The 16,544-nt window shown below is 47.4% G+C and overlaps 1 protein-coding gene across 1 annotated transcript; it reads left to right on the top strand.

Moving 5' to 3' along the window:
* Window positions 1-472: 472 nt before the first annotated feature.
* On the top strand, window positions 473-15,237 carry LOC105698948. The gene is made up of 3 exons (XM_012423602.1): window positions 473-558; window positions 12,335-13,403; window positions 13,495-15,237. Exons 1-3 carry the CDS (start codon window positions 473-475, stop codon window positions 15,235-15,237), a joined length of 2,898 nt encoding a protein of 965 aa, XP_012279025.1.
* Window positions 15,238-16,544: the final 1,307 nt, after the last annotated feature.

Genomic DNA, 16,544 nt, shown 5'->3' with positions numbered 1-16,544 from the left:
TTAAATCTTGATTAAAAGGGAAATTTGACAGTGAACATTCATACCGAAATAAATGGAGATTAAAACGGAAAAAATGGGACAATGCACATAGCCTATACATGAAATACATTTAAATCCATTGTACATGGGTTATATGACGTTATCTACATTCATGTATGCAAAACGTGCGATGAAGCCAAATATGTGCTGTAGTCAACGCAATCAAAAACAGCATCGAAGTACCAGTGCTTGCAGTAGGAAAGGAGGTTTTATAACTATCAATTTACTTAATTTAAGAGGATGTACGAAATGGTATACGAAGGTAAAATTGCCGAAGAGTTAAACGAGACCTGAACGGGACCTGAGTTTAACACGGGCAGATGGAGATGAAGATGAGGACGGCAGTCGTATCCAGAGACTCGACGGATGTGTGTGGGACCGATGCTAAGCTTTCAACCTGAAGGATGGCCGTGACCAGCAGGACTCCCCGGATATGAGAGAAGCTGCAGTGTGCAGACCGGTTGGTGCCATGCAGAAATCCGAGTGTTCTCAGACCCTGTGGACATTCAACTGCGTAAGGTTGGGAGCTGTTGGGATTCGACTCAACAACAGTGGCGTGATCGGGCGAATTGCACGGCTTTCCGAAATGATCATGTGACTACTTCTCCGGGAGGAATGCAGCGGACGCACGAGACGGGTGGTGTCCAGATTGAATGTTGTGTCGCTGGCGCCACTCTCGGCCGCCTCAGACCGCGGCCCAGAAGAAAGCCGTCCACGGCCCCGTACCGGGCCTGAACTTTGCACCCTCAACTATCCCATTAAATTCCAGCTTCCACCCTTTCCCTCCCACGTGCGCCGAGCGACCGCGGGATTAATTCCGATCGATAAAGCACCGAAGCCGTGACGGTATCAGGGCGCCAGTCGCCTCAACAGCACCTCGGAGAAATTTTACGGAGCGGAGAAACATGAGAGGAGAAACCCTCACGTAGCCTTGCCAATTCTTTATAGCAAGAGGGTCCCCTTAAGGGACGAAGTTAGAGTAACATAATCGTAGGATTTTGTAAACATAAAGTCGGGTCTTTCGGGGCCCAAAAGTCAGTCTTCACCGGACCCGAGCCAGTGATGCCGGAGGCTATGTTGGAGTTTGTGTCCTCTTAAATACAGTTCTCTTACCGTACATTTGGTGTCTCTCATACCCCCCCCCCCCATTCCTTCCTCCCCTAAATTCCTCGAGCCGTCGGTTCCCCGGTACGTCGATTCCTTTCTCTTCTCCCAGTACCACCGGTGTATCCCGCTGGATCGAGCCGGACCTCCACCCTCCTCTCTCCCCTTCCGGGAATCTTCGTCAAACTTTTCGAAAATTCAACGGAGCGACTCGCGGACCGTGAGAGGCGTGACGACAAGGTGCAGTTCCCCTTCTACGCGGCAGCGAGACAATCCGCGGCCGGGTCTCACGCTCTGGCGCTTGCTCCCTGGGCGTGACGTCGTTGCGATGTTTCCCGAGTGTCTAGCCGCTTGAGTCGAACCCCGACGGCGACGTTGGACTCTTGCACCTGCCCCTTGGCGTTAAGTCATTGTGACGTTCCTTGAGTGTCTAGCCGCTCGAGACGAATCGCATCCTCCCTCTCAGGCTCGAAGACGGTTTTGCATTCGCGCACCTGCTCCTCAGCGGGACGTCATCGCGACGTTTCCCGCGTGTTTGGTTGCGCGGGCAATTCCGTGCCTGATGAAGGAAAACAGGAACCATGTATACCGGAGACGGTCTCGTAACCCCCGTCTGCGCCGCCGGCGTGACGTCCTCGCGACGTTCTCCGGGTGACTAGAGGTGCGGGACGACCCAGCTTCTTGGTGCAACGTTCTTCCACACTTACACTCCAAGGGCGTGGCGGCATGGCGCCGTTCCCCCCTTGTTAAAGGGGCACGGAAACACATTGCACAAAGTGTGACCGTGGAGCCCGCCCACACAAAATCTGGCTTAGTTCAAAGACACAAAACAAACTTATAGTTAAAAACCTTATGGGACGCAACAGACAGACACACAGAGACCTTTGATAACTTCGAGTCCACGACCGAACCATCCTCAGATGAGACGTACATTCAATCCCTGTATTCCCTTTCATACGGCTTTCGCTGATGAAACCTGCTGAGAGGCTGAGGCTCTGCGCCATGGAAAGCCCTAACTGATCTGAGATTGCCGAAAGGAGATCCAGGGTAAGCCAAAAAGGCAAGTAAGACTTCCAGGCACTTCCTCGCGACCGCGCGAGTGCGCAACATGGCATGACCGACGGGGGGGGGGGGGGGGGTACGCAAGAAAAGTTACAATATTGTTATACGATTCCCCACATAAAAGTTCACACGCTGATGCTTTCACGCTGCCGCAGGACCTAGGTGTCATTTCTCGGTAAAAACACCGGACCGGACCCTCAACCTCCTTTCGTTTCTTGAGATGTGATCACTTAAGGTCTTCTAAACCAAACGAAGGAATCGCAAAAGACAAAATGCGCCATTCGTTAAGCAACCGTCGAGTCGAATGAGTCTCTTGCATTCAAAACTTCTTTTGAAACACTGTAATCTGTTAGATCCCAACAAAGAACCTGAATGTATTAGTTACTTTTATAATAAACTATATTTTGTTGTGAGTGTGCGAGAAAATTCACAACAATATATATTGTAACGGGGCGATTAGGGAGCGCCTGCGCGAGACCGAAATCGATGGCAATCGACGCGTGCGCAATACCCGCTGAATTAGGCGGTGCGAAGAGGCCGAGAAGTAGGAAGGAGCTGAGGAGTAGGGAGAGGCCGCGAGACTCCAGGAGACCTCGAGTCAAATTCTAAAAGATAGATTAGATTTAGATATCGATGGGGATAGTCACCCAATCTCACTAGAAGTAGAATAAATTCAGGTCCCAATTGGACATAGGTTTAGAAAGTTAGAGTAGGCAGGAGAGAAACCGGAGTCAACCGGAATTAAGAAACGTTTATGAAATAAAAATTACAGAGGAAGCATTCTAAAATTATATCCCAACCCCAGCGATCTCTGCCATTGAGGTAGCCGTCGCATCCCTAAGTCTAAGTCCTTTTGAACCCGATCCTGGAACTATGCTATGGCAGCATCTTCCAAAAACACGAACATTAGAGCGTGAAAAGAAAAAGAAAAGAGAAAGAAAAGGAGCCATACCTTCGATTGACAGAAGCCAATCGAAGCAGGTTAAAACAAAAAAAATACAAAGGAAGTGTAGATCCGTACCTTCGGCCTTGTCAATGTGACAGCTCTGAAGCAGGAACTGACACTATTTTCAATTGTGAAAGACAGCTCGGACTCTATCATTGAGATTGCCTTCGAACTGCCGAACTTTCACAGTTAATTAGAAGAATCGGAGCACGAAGAAGTGCAAAAAGAACCTACCACAAAATATCCTATCAAACCTCAAAACCTTAAAACCAGTGGATATCCGAAGCTGGATAATCTAGGTTAAAGTTGATACTAACACCTGTAGAGCAGTATTCCAGGGATCCAATCAATTAATTCACGTCAAATCCGAAAATTGTCTGAAATCAGAAATTAACCAAAATAATAGGATTCCGAAATACGAAGGAAACCAACCCAGTTGCACCCACACCTTGAATCCTTTTTGTCCGGATTCGATGATGAACAGTTGGCGTACTCTCATGAGATAAATCGTCAATCTGAGAGTTCAATTCCTATCCAAATTAAATCCATCACAACAAGGTGAAAACAACTAAAGAATCATTAATCAAAGTTGTTTAAGAATCTCGGAGCGTTCGAGATATCGAAACACGAGCTCGATTCGGAATTCCAGCCTCGATCAGCTGAGCGAGCGACGCATAGACGTATAAGAAACCGAAACATTGTCTGCGCGGCACGAGACATCGCAATCCTTCTCTAATTCGCACGCGTGCCTCTCTCTTATTCGGGTCTACGCACCTCCGAAATCGGTGATTTAATTTTCCCGGAAAATTCTGACGCGGCCCGGACTCATGACAGTGTGGAAAAGACAGTGCATACTGCATGGCCTAATCCGTACTATTACAATATATACACCAGGTGCATAAGCTTAAATCCGCTGTTTGCTCATAGATTGCGTTAGTGAGCATATTAACTTACTATGGACACGCCCTACTTCTGTTTTGTATGAGTTTGATACCTATCAATAATAATCAGTGCACATAATCAACAATTTCATACATCATACAATTCTCTTTTGGTAATCATGTCTAGTTTTTTGCCAGTAAAAAAGTATATGCGAGATGCTTTGCTTTTCTGCTTCAATTTGAAGAAATCGGCTGCTGAATCGCATCGAATGCTTGTGAAGGCCTATGGCGACAGTACTTTATCGGAAACAACGTGCAGAGATTGGTTTCGTCGGTTCAAAGACGGCAGTTTTTACCTGAGCGGCAAAAAGCGTGAAAATCGGCACAGGAAGGTCGAGGATCATCAATTGCAGACTTTTTTGGACGAGGACAATATCCAATCGCAACAAATGTTTGCCGAGAAATTGGATGTTACTCAACTAGCTATTTCCATACGCCTACGTGCCATTGGAAAAGGTTCAAAGATCGGAAAATGGATGCCACATGAATTGACTGATAGGCAGATGGAGCGACGCCAAAACACATGAGACAAAAAAGCAGCTTACCAAACAAAAAAGAAAGTCGTTCCTGCATCGACCATTTTACCGCGGCAAAAACGACCCACTGAGAACCGTTGGTCCGGGCGGCGGTGGATGAGGGGGCGGGGATGATGAGGGCCGTAGGCCAAAATATGTTACTTTTATTTCAAATACGCCTTTTGTCTTTCTTTATTCCGTTTTGCTTCGTTAAAGGGACGCGAACTCGAGAAAGCGTGTTAGGGATCTAGACTGAGAACCCCTTCTTTCCCTTGCGTTGTTTTATTTAACACGTTGAATGCCACGCCAGTTTGACATGGATTGCCCGTGGCGCCATGATGAATTTTCTATTATACGATTCACATAATATTGAAATATCATCTGCAACGGATAAGATACAGTCGATAACAATGTTTGAAGTAGTAATTGCGCCGGGGGTCACCGGTGACCCCCGTGGCGCTGGAGTGCGATTTCGCGTTACTTCTAAAAATAAGTGATCAAAAATGCAATCGGAAATTATCACGACTCACTGATTTTTAGAAGTCGCGCGAAATCGCACACCAGCGCACTCATTGTTTTTTTTTTTTTCGTGTTGTGGAGTAATAGTTCTACGATTTTAGTCTTTTCGAGAGTGGTAAACAATCAGATAAGAACCTCTATTATACTTTTATACGCCACAAAAATTGGTGCATTTCCTTTCTTCTATTTAATTTTTTAGTAAGCCCTCAAAGTTATGATTTCAATTCAAGATTCTGCGTCAAGCAATTCAATTGAGGATACATTTTCATCACGTACTTCCAAACAATACCGAGTGTTGTTAGATAGTGAGGAAAGTTCCTCGAGCAGTTTGTCTGATATGATAATACCATCTTCAATACGTCGTCCCCGAATTGAATCAGATACTGAAGTTGAACATGAAAGTTATGATGAAAATAATACGAAGATGGGGGGCGTGATTCAAATTGGCGTATTCCTTTGGGCAATCAACCAAAGATTACATTTTCGAATTCATCGGGACCCAATAAACATCACTCTGAAATTTTGTATTCTAGTGAACCGCGTTGTTTTTATTTTTTTTTTGTTCCGAATGAAATATTTCAAATTATTGCGAACCAAACAAATATATATGCTGCGAAAATAGTATCAGAAGAGCGTTCGCTTTGTCTCGATAAATGGGTTGAAACAAATCCTAATGAAATCAAAAGATTTTTTGGTTTAATTATATGGATGGGATTAGTGCGATTACCCAAAATTCATCTGTATTGGAGTAGAGCTGAAGTATTAGGTTGTCCCATAAGTTTCTTCCCTTTTTTTCATAGGACATGAATACACGATGCGGAAGGAACTTATGGGACAACCTAATATATAGCAAGACATTCCGAAGTACAGTGATGTCAAGAAATCGATTTGAATTACTTTTATGGTTCATTCATTTTAGTAACAATAAAGAAAACGTTCCTAATAATAGATTATCCAAAATCATTCACATTATCGATATATTAAACAGAAGTTTCAAAAAATACTATAGTCCAGATGAAACATTATTTGTAGATGAATCATTGGTGCCCTTCCGAGGCCGCATAATATTTAGACAATAATTGAAACAAAAACGGCATCGATATGGAATAAATGTTTTTAAATTATGCGGTGGTGCAGGATACACTTATTCTTTTGAAGTATACTCGGGGAAAAAAAAATAGAGATAAAACTGCAGGAAACTTATCGTCCAAGTTTGTAATGTCTCTCTGCAAAGATATATTGGGTAAGGGCCATACTCTCTGCACAGACAATTGGTATACAAGTGTTGATCTGACGGAAAAATTAATCACAAAGAACACATTTGGTGGGTACCCTACGAAAAAATCGACGAGGAAATTCAGTAAAAGTAGCATCCAAGAAATTAAATCGTGGGGAACTCATTGCTCCCGAAAATAAATCAGGTATAACGATTTTAAAATGGAAAGATAAGAGTGACGTATTGATGCTGTTACGAGGCTACCCGATTTTTCCTCTAAATAGAGAGGCGCGCATTCTACTAAGTATAAGTCAGTTACCGAAAGATAAATATCGAATCCAAAGCAACGACAGTATCATCAGATTAAACCGAAAAAATAACAAGTGGAACAATCATCGAGGAATTGTTTTGGCTTATTCGTACGCACTCCGCATCGAATTGCACTTCGGACCAAAAAACGGACCTACTCTTCCGCTAACCTAGCGATTACCTCAGCACTTCCGATCAAACTTCTAACAACAAAATCCAGAAACTAAGGAACCGGATCCTGTCCTCACGGGCATCTCAAGGATAAGATCTCGTATAAAAGCAGTGCCGAAAAGCAGCCGCCGGCCAGTAATATAGTAGCAGCAGTCTCAGGAACGGGGCTGGAGCTCTCTGAAGAGCTGACCGTACCGTAGTAACAGTTGTGCGTTTCGGTACTCCGACATCCACGAGCCAATAGTGAGAAGAACGACGGCGCTGCGAATTCCGGACCAGCGGGAGAATCTTAGGAAGCTCCAACCCTAGGGCACGCCCTGGTTTGAAGGCGTTCACGTCAAGTTCATCGCAACCGGCAGGACGTAGGAGAGACGTCACCGGAAGTAAAAGCCTCTGCGAAGCCAAGGTACAGGTCCTTTTCGAAGAGTTCCACTCTTCCATTCTTGCACTCTTTTACTCTTTCAGCACTCTTTCGAACCCTATTCCAAATTACTAACTCACAATAGAATTCAGTATCTACCTCCCGGTAACAACTATCAAATTCTAACTCTTCAAATATGAATCGCAACTTATTAGCCGCCCTTGCTGAGTAAGGCAAAGCGCACCTTGCAAGCAAAGAATTCCGCGTCAGCATTCCGCAATAGATACGCGGACGTATCTCTATTACACTTCCGCGAGGTGCAAGCGCGCGGCCTATAACGTCCTTGCCTCGACTCGCGACGATCTGCTTAGCGCAGCACATATTTGTACACCTTACTCCCATGGACGTTGTACCCCTTATATTATAAATAGAACTGCTTCATTCAGTACAATACAACGACTTGGTTCTCACGAAACCTGAAAACCCTCCTGTGTCCTCATTGCAACTTTCCAATACCCTTTGAGGACCAAAAAACCTATCCATCCCACCAAAGAGGTTGACCTAGCCGCTCGGGTTATCCTCTCCATATTCTCTCAAATAGTAAACTGGTTACGTGTGCGTATGAGTTAATATCTCTACAACGGAATACCGCTCCGAGGAATCTACGAAATTCCCCCGGCTTCGCTAGCCACTCGGCCGCCACGTAACAATGCTTTCAACGAAACATTCGGCAGAAGTGACTACTGTACAAAAGAAATTCTATTCCTGTGAAAAACCAACAATCGTTGTAGAATACAATCTAGAAAAATCATCAGTCGATTTATCAGACCAAATGATAGCGTATAGTTCACCACTTCGTAAAACGTTGAAGTGGTATAGGAAATTAGTAATAGAACTGTTATTGAATACATGTATGATAAATGCAATGGTATTATTCAAAGAGCTAACACGGAAAAAGATTCAAATTTCCGAGTTCAGAATGAAAGTAGCAATGTTTTTAACAAATTGTCATGATTATCAAGTTTCTCCATCTAAAAGCTGGTTGAGAAAACCACGTCATGAATTAAAAGCAATGCCGGGAAAAGCTGGAACAGTGCGACGATTTTGCAAAATTTGTTGTCAAAACAATTCAAAGATGCTAGGAAGGAAAATTGCAAAAAAGTGTACTAAGAAAGTCGTGACATACTGTGAAGACTGTGGTGGTTCACCATTTCTTTGTTTGAAATGCTTTAATACCACATATCGTAATATGCGCGGATAATAAATGTAGATTTCATGTGTAAATAAGACTTTTTTTTAGATGTTTCATACTGCATTCATTTCTTGACACTATTGCACTAATGATGGTAATAATACAAATTTATAAGTATTGACATTTGCTTAAGTTATATATATTTCTCTAAATCTGGGCACGCCGGTCACTGGTGGCCCCCATGGCGCCACCGCCAAGTTGAGTGCCGGTCACCGGTGACCCCCGAGGCATTCAACGTATTAATTAATAATAAGATGAATTAATCGTCCTCGACGTACCTCCTTTCTCTATTTTGCGAAAAATGGCGTTTGTATTATTTAATCAAGTAGCTCGAATCCAATTAATCCATTTTCTTCTTCAGTAGCGTACCTGAAAAGAAGTGAAAAGAACTGAAAAGAAGAAGAGAATAAAACCATGTCATTTTTCCCACCGTCTCTTTGGCAGTAAGCCATATTAAGAACTTTTCGGGAAATTTTTAATTCCCATCGTTTAGGGCGAATAATTAGGCATGCAAGGCCTCGCCAAATTTGGGAGATTGTAAGCGCGACGGCCCGGTTCGGCGCGCGCAACGCTCGACCGCCGCGGGATGACCCAAAACAAGGCACCAGGGTCATCAAGACGTCGATCAAGGAAGCGTCTGCAGGGCACCTCCGAAGAGGACTTGGGGGAACGGCGTCGAGGACCATTTAACACCACCGAGGGTGGCACCTGCTTCTCCTCTCGGGCCACCTAGACCACGCAGGGGACGGACCTGCATAGGCCGCCGGATACCGAATCCGCGAGGGTAGGACCTCAGTTCGCCCTGGCGGCATGAGGAAGTCCGCTCCCGGGGAGGTCGCCGACTTCCCGGCCAGGAGTCGAACCGACGGGCAGGAGCCCACCTGCGAGGCCCCGACCACCGCCGACATCATCGAGGAGACGTCTCTGTGTCCCTAAGGAGCCCGTCTGCGGCCATGTATTGGTGCGGCGGACGGGCCAAAAATAACCACAACGATTGGGATCACGTGACGCCTCGGCGACCACCGAAACCATCCAGAGCGACCTCCTCGACGGAGGGACACCTAGGGCCACGGCCCCGATCGAGCCCCAGGTCAACCGGGACCAGCCACCAGGACTCTTAGGACATTATCGGGAAATACGTCGACCGGCCCAAGGGAGAGAGGCCCTCACGGGTACCGGCCTTGATACTGCGCGGCGCGAGCAGACAGCCTGCCGGTCCCCGGCGGCGCCCCATCCTGGGAGCGCGCCGGCCGAGGATCCCCGTCAAGAAGCCCAACGCCGTAATTGGGTCAAGCCGCGGGAAATTAGGCCAATGGGACCCCGCGGAAGACGCCGGACCAAGGGCGGGGGAACCCGTACAAAACGAGCCGTCAGCCGCGGATCGTTCTTCTCCGCCCCGACAGTTTTGCCAACAAAGGTGCGCGCCTCGCAACCCCTGCAACCTCGTACAGCCACATCGTCGCCGAGCCACAAGGACAGCCGGAGGGCTACCAGCCGAACCGGGGCCGGCAAGCCCAAAAAGCCTTTAAGGTAACCAGGGCTCGGGCCCGCACCACGGATAGCCTCCCCCCTCCCTCCGTTAGAGTTGCGTTCCTCGATCTCGGGCTTCTCGTCTATCTCTCCCTCTTTTATTCTGTTACTGGGGGCAGTTAGTCGCGCGGGATGACTAACGGCCGCACCGGGTCGCGGTCGCGTGGAGCGACGGCCCGAGTGGATCCTCCGAGGAACAGGACAGCGCGGGGTGACCCTCCCCCTTTTTCCCCATTCTTCTGTCTGGGTTCCGCAGGTTTGAGAGCCTCCTAGGGTCGACCGCCGAGAGCCGCCTGTTGAGGGAGGACAAGGAGAGGGTGTGAGGCCCGGGGAAACTGGGACCTTTATCGCTAGAAACTTGGCCGATTTCAGCGACCGCGTGGCGAAGTTCCCCCAAAATACTCTATTTCAGGCTCCGAGTCAATAAAGAAACATACTCGTAGTTAGTTTCCCTCTTGCAGTCCGGATCGTGTTATCTGAAATCCGCACATCTTGGCGATTTCGTGTACCAAGCCTGTACTCCCATTTAGCAGTAAAGTCTCGAGGTCTCGGAGCAACGGGCGAGGAAGCTGCGAAGCGGCCAGAGGGCCACCCATGTCAACCGTTGCGTACGCACATTCTTTTTCCCTTCGCTCTCTCTCGGGGCCGAACGGCCCGTGTCCGCAAAGCGTAGCGCAGGGCGAGCGCCGTGGTGCGAAATTCGTATCTCCCTTGAATTTTCGTGACCAATAATTTCTATTTCCTTATCCGGCGAAATGGCTACAATTTTCAAATGAATGTAGGTGGTATACGGGTATATTCCGAGTAGCTTTATTGGGTTATATCGTGACCAATTCATTCTATATAAATCTTGTGAACGTGCTAATTCCTCAAAATATCGTTGGTTTTCAAAATATGCAATTATTTACGAATAGCGCTAATTCTATTATCGTAAAAACGGTAAAAATCCAATTTTACAGTTTCACCAAGGATATTGTATTACTAGTTGGAAACGGGTGATGACTGCGTCATCGGATCTGTTGCGGAACTATTATAGTCTCCAACTTTTTTTTTTAATTTATTTATAAATAATTGCATGCTATGAAAACCAACGACATTTTGAGGAATTAGCACGTTCACAAGATTTATATAGAATGAATTGGTCACGATATAACCCAATAAAGCTACTCGGAATATACCCGTATACCACCTACATTCATTGTTTACAACCGATGTGTAAACGTTTATTGGTAAAAAGCAGAAACACGGATTCTGCATTTTTTGTGAGCAATCACATCGCGTAAGTGGAACTTAAGTAGGAGTGCTCGTTTATTAGATATTACAAAAAAATGTTGCCTGAAGGGTAGTTCACCCCCTTGGGGGGGGTGTAGCATTGCTGGACAATAGTGTTTTCACCGTCCTTATACAGAATACGTTTATACCAAGTTTCGTCGAAATCCCTCCATTGCTTCTACGAAAATTGTTATAAAAATCGAATTTTCCCCAAACTTTGGGGGGTTGTTTCACCCCTTAAATGTGGACCATTGCAGATATAAAAAAACACGTGCCTCTTAGATTTTTGTGTTCTTCAACATAGATGAAAATCAATAAGATCGGGAGCGGACACTTGGGAATGTTTCCTTGTAAGAAACTTCTTAACATTTAGTAGAAAATGTTCTATTATATTCTTTATAAAATTCTGTAAATTATTATTTAACAAAAACTACGTTAGGTGGGTCAGGGACGCTCCACAGTAATACTAAAATAATTTTCATTAATTGTTTTTGTTTATAAATATTTATTTTCTTTAGGAAATCCATTCTGTCCCTCGAGCGATTCGAATTCCGCGCTGCTCCCGACGCTGGTACGCTGCGCGGCCGGAGAGGTCAGTGCGGACCAGGAGCAAGCCCATCGATGGAGTCCAGTGTACGTGGGATTCCATCTTACCGACAAATTGGGCCCCAAGTTGGCACTTTTTCTGCGGTGCCATCTGGCACAGTTATCGGCAACTAATTATTTACCCTAAAAGCAATTACAGAGCACGTGTTATCCACGAAACAAGCGTGCGTTCTTCAGAAATCGTTTATAAAAGTATTCTCAATATTTTCCCACCTGACTCTGTAAAATTATACGACTATGTTGTTCTAAATTGTCCAGGCTCGGTCCTGAAACTCTTCATTTTTGATTCTAGGCCTTCAAAAGGCGTGAAAATATCGAAAATATGCCATGTTGGTTCTAGTCTATGATAAGTTAATAAACTTTTTTATCGAAAATGAAATTTCGCGAGTTTCAGGATCATCATTAGGGCCTCCGTATTCATGTACTAAAATTTGATACGATTCGGTTCACCCAGTTCGGAGAAAACTTTTATAAACGATTTGACCCCTCAGACACGCCTTTCACATCCACTTAATGGAGATAGACGAAGAGGACTGCGATAGGCACACCAATCCCGTCGAGCCATCGGTGAAATCCGCGGAACAAGCTAACAACCGGAGTGTGAGTGAATGGCTGGAGCGCTCTGGGAGTGTTGGGCCATCGGGAAATGGTGGAGTCGAAGACGAGCTCGGTAACCTGGACACTGGTGTTTCACGGGCTGCAATCGCTGAACAAGATGGCATTCAGCGGTTAACTACGGCCATTACTGGAGCACTGGACACCGTAAGAGAAGGTGCATCAACTGGGGTGACAACACGCCACCTGGTTAGTCGATTATCATCGGGGAAAGATCGACCGACTTTTAGTGGAGATGTACTGGAGTGGCCCGCTTTTAAACGCGCCTTTAATCTGACCACCGAGAGAGGTGGATACACCGAGGAGGAAAACATGGCCCGACTATATGGTTGCCTCCGAGGGACAGCAAGGGAAGCAGTCGCGTCTTTAATGATCACAACAAGTACGACAAAAGAGATCATGGATATCCTGCAGCTGCGATTCGGCAATCCGGACTTAGTAGCGCAAAAAATTCTGCGGGATATAAAACGACTCCCAAAAATCGACATAAATCTAGGTAACCTCGTGATATTTGCCACCAAAGTGCGAAACTACGTGGCGGCAATGGAGTCAGTCAACCACGTTGGATACCTACACAGTTCAGAATTGGGAGCACAGATTCTGGATAAGATGCCTCCAACATTGATCCATCAATATACTCGCTATGTTGATCAGAATCGGGATTCACAGGAGCCACGGCTGGTGAGTCTGTCAAGATTCCTGTTCAACGAGGCTGAACTCGTGTGCCGGGCGGGTGTTCGAAGAGTCCATGAGTCTCGGCCCCGCCTCGAGAACGGACGCAGGGAGGACTCTTGGGGCTCAAGGCGTGCTGCCATCCGTGGCCGTCAGAGTGCAGCCTTCACTACTATTAGTAGAGACAAGGCCGAGGGATCTCAGCAACTACGAAACGAAAAAACGAAAGAGCAAACTGGCAAATGTAGTTTCTGTGATAATCCGCGACATCAGGTGGGTGTATGCCCAAGGTTTAAATTGCAGCACGTAAAGGCCCGTTGGGACTGGGCAACACGAGCGGGTGTTTGCTTCCGGTGCCTGGTAGGAGGGCATCGACGCCAAAAATGTAAGTCCAAGAAGTGTGAGCACCCGGGATGCAATGCACACCTTGCTGCACCGAGCGGGTCGGCCTAACAAGCGAACCGACACTGCCAGGCAGGAAGCTGATACGGAGAGTGCCGAACCTGAAGTGACGGCCAACACTTGGCCAAAAGGAGAGAAAAAGATCCTACTTAAAATCCTGCCGTTCCAGCTATGCGGACCCCGCGGTGACGTCACTACCTACGCGCTGGTGGACGAGGGTTCAACGGTAACTCTGGTGGACGCTGATCTCGCAGAAAAGATTGAGGCAGATGGACCACTAGCTGCGCTGTCCCTGCAGGGCATCAAGAACATGGAAACGACAGACCGCGAAAGTAAGAAAGTAAACTTCGCAATAGCAGGGATGCCTGATGGCCCTGCCCGTAAAATATCAGGAGCTCGTACCGTACGACAGCTGTCTCTCCCGTGCCAGTCTATTTCGGAAAAGGTATTGAGAAAGTTCGCCCATTTGACCGAATTGGTGGGTGAATGCTGTTCCGACGTCGATCCCAAGGTACTTCTTGGACAAGACAATTGGGACCTAATAGTTTCTCGCGAAATTCGCGAATCTGGACGCAATGCACCAGTAGCCTCCCGCACAGAACTGGGGTGGGTCGTCCATGGATATGCACCGACGAGGAGCGAACGTCGAAACGACCACCGCACTCTAGCACTGGAGGACCCTGAGATCAACGGAACAAATGACATCGACACCGATCGGACAAAAAAGGATATGGACCTTTACGCGCTGATAAAAGCACACTTCGGTTTTGAGGGCATGGGGATAACTATTCACAGCCGGAAACATGTTGCGATCCAGCGTGCCGAGAGTCTGTTAGCGGCCACAACACGCCAAATTGAAGGGCGGTGGGAAACGGGACTGCTCTGGAAGGACGACGCTGTACAGCTCCCAAATAATCATCACACGGCCTTAAACCGACTTAAAGTGCTGGAACACAGGATGGACCGAGACCCAAAGTTCGGGAAAGCGTACGCGCGAGAGATAAAGAATCTGAATGACAACGATTATGCAACCAAAGTAATTGATGCCAAAGATGCAGGGCCAAGAACTTGGTACCTGCCCCATTTTGGGGTAACAAACCCGAACAAGCCGGGAAAACTTGGGCTGGTGTTCGATGCAGCAGCAAGGACACAGGGCGTGTCCCTTAACGATAAATTATTAAGCGGACCAGATCTACTAAACTCATTGCTGGGAGTTCTTATGCGCTTCAGGCAGCGGCGTGTGGCATTCACGGGCGACATCAAGGAGATGTTCCTTCAGATAAAAATACGCCGAGAGGATCGTAATGCGCAGCGGTTCCTGTGGCGTGATATGCGGGGGCAACAACCAACAACATACCAGATGACGTCAATGATATTTGGAGCGACGTCGTCTCCGTGTTCAGCTCAATATGTAAAGAACAGGAATGCGCAAGCATTCGAAGCAATATTCCCATCATCTTGTAGTGCGATAGTCCATAAACATTATATGGATGACTACTTAGACAGCGTGGACACGGATGAAGAGGCTATTCGCCTTATTCGCGAGGTCACCGAAGTTCACAAACATGGGGGCTTCGAAATACGCGGATGGTCTTGTAACAGTAAACGAGTGTTGGAGAGCTTGACTGTGGACAAGGCGACGACTGGAACCGTGAGTCTCACGTTAGATGAGCATTCTGTGGACCGAACACTTGGGGTCATCTGAAACCCTTCCACCGACACGCTCTCATTTGATCTGAGCATGAAGAAGATACCAGAAGACATCACGACAGGAAACCGCCGACCGACAAAGCGAGAAATGCTGCGGGTTATCATGTCAATATTCGATCCTCAGGGTTTCCTCGCCCCTTTCACCATCCGGAGTAAGTTACTCCTGCAGGACGTCTGGCGCTCCGGGATTGGATGGGACACTCAGCTGAGAGATCAGGAGTATCGGGGGTGGCAACGCTGGATAAAAGACATAAAGGAAATCGTGCACTGTACCGTACCCCGAGGTTATCTTGTCAAGGGCCAAAACCCACTGAACTTTGAGCTCCACATTTTCTGCGACGCAAGTGAGAAGCCGTTCGCGGCTGTGGCGTATTGGAGAGTACGGTACGCCACGACCATCGATTGATGACATTCATAGCGGGCAAGAGCAGGGTGGCCTCTCTCAAGCTGGTTTCCGTCCCGCGGATGGAGCTTCAGGCGGCCGAGCTGACCAGTCAACTCGCTCGGACTATCACCAAGGAGCACGAAATGAAACCACTTAAGCGTAGCTTCTGGACTGACTTACGCACAGTCTTATAGTGGATTAGATCCGACCCACATACATATAAGGCGTTCGTGGGCTCATCGACTGGGGGAGATCGACGATTTGACAGAAGCTGACGAGTGGAGATGGATCCCTTCAAAGCAAAATCCCGCAGACGACGCAACGAATGCTGTGCTCATGACGAACTCTCGGTGGTTGCGGGGACCATCCTTTTTCGCGCAGGAGGAGTCGGAGTGGCCACCGTTGACACCGATACAGGGTTTAGATCGTACCAGAGAAGAACAAAAACGGCAGTTTGTGACAGTCACTATTGACCGACTTCAGACTTGTCTGCCAGACGTGGAACGATTCTCATCATGGATGAGACTAATACGGACAACCGCATGGGTCCTCGTGTTTCTTGCTCGATGCAAGAAAGCATCAAACTCGAAGATGGGGAAAGATTTCATCGACCGGGCGGAGCAGCATTGGGCCAGGAAGTCACATGACATCGTATCGGCCTTGCGGCCGACCGCACCTGGAGGGTGATCCTCCTTATCGGCCCCCCCATTGCTGGGGGGTTACACTCCGTACCCCACCCACCCCACCGCCAAAGGGGCCCGAAGGCCCAGGACGGGCTGGAAAAACCCGAATGCTCCGGACCGATCGTTCAAACCCCGGGGAGGCGCTTGCCGGGTCGGGGCCTCCGCGACGCACTCCCCGAAGGGAGGCCGCTTGACCCCACCCGTTGCCCGCGGGGAACCTCGAGGAGGTCCCTC

The sequence above is a fragment of the Orussus abietinus genome, unplaced genomic scaffold (assembly GCF_000612105.2).
Source record: "Orussus abietinus isolate OABI.00-Male unplaced genomic scaffold, Oabi_2.0 scaffold285, whole genome shotgun sequence".
Classification (NCBI taxonomy): Eukaryota; Metazoa; Arthropoda; class Insecta; order Hymenoptera; family Orussidae; genus Orussus; species Orussus abietinus.
This window is presented reverse-complemented; position numbering and strand designations above follow the sequence as displayed.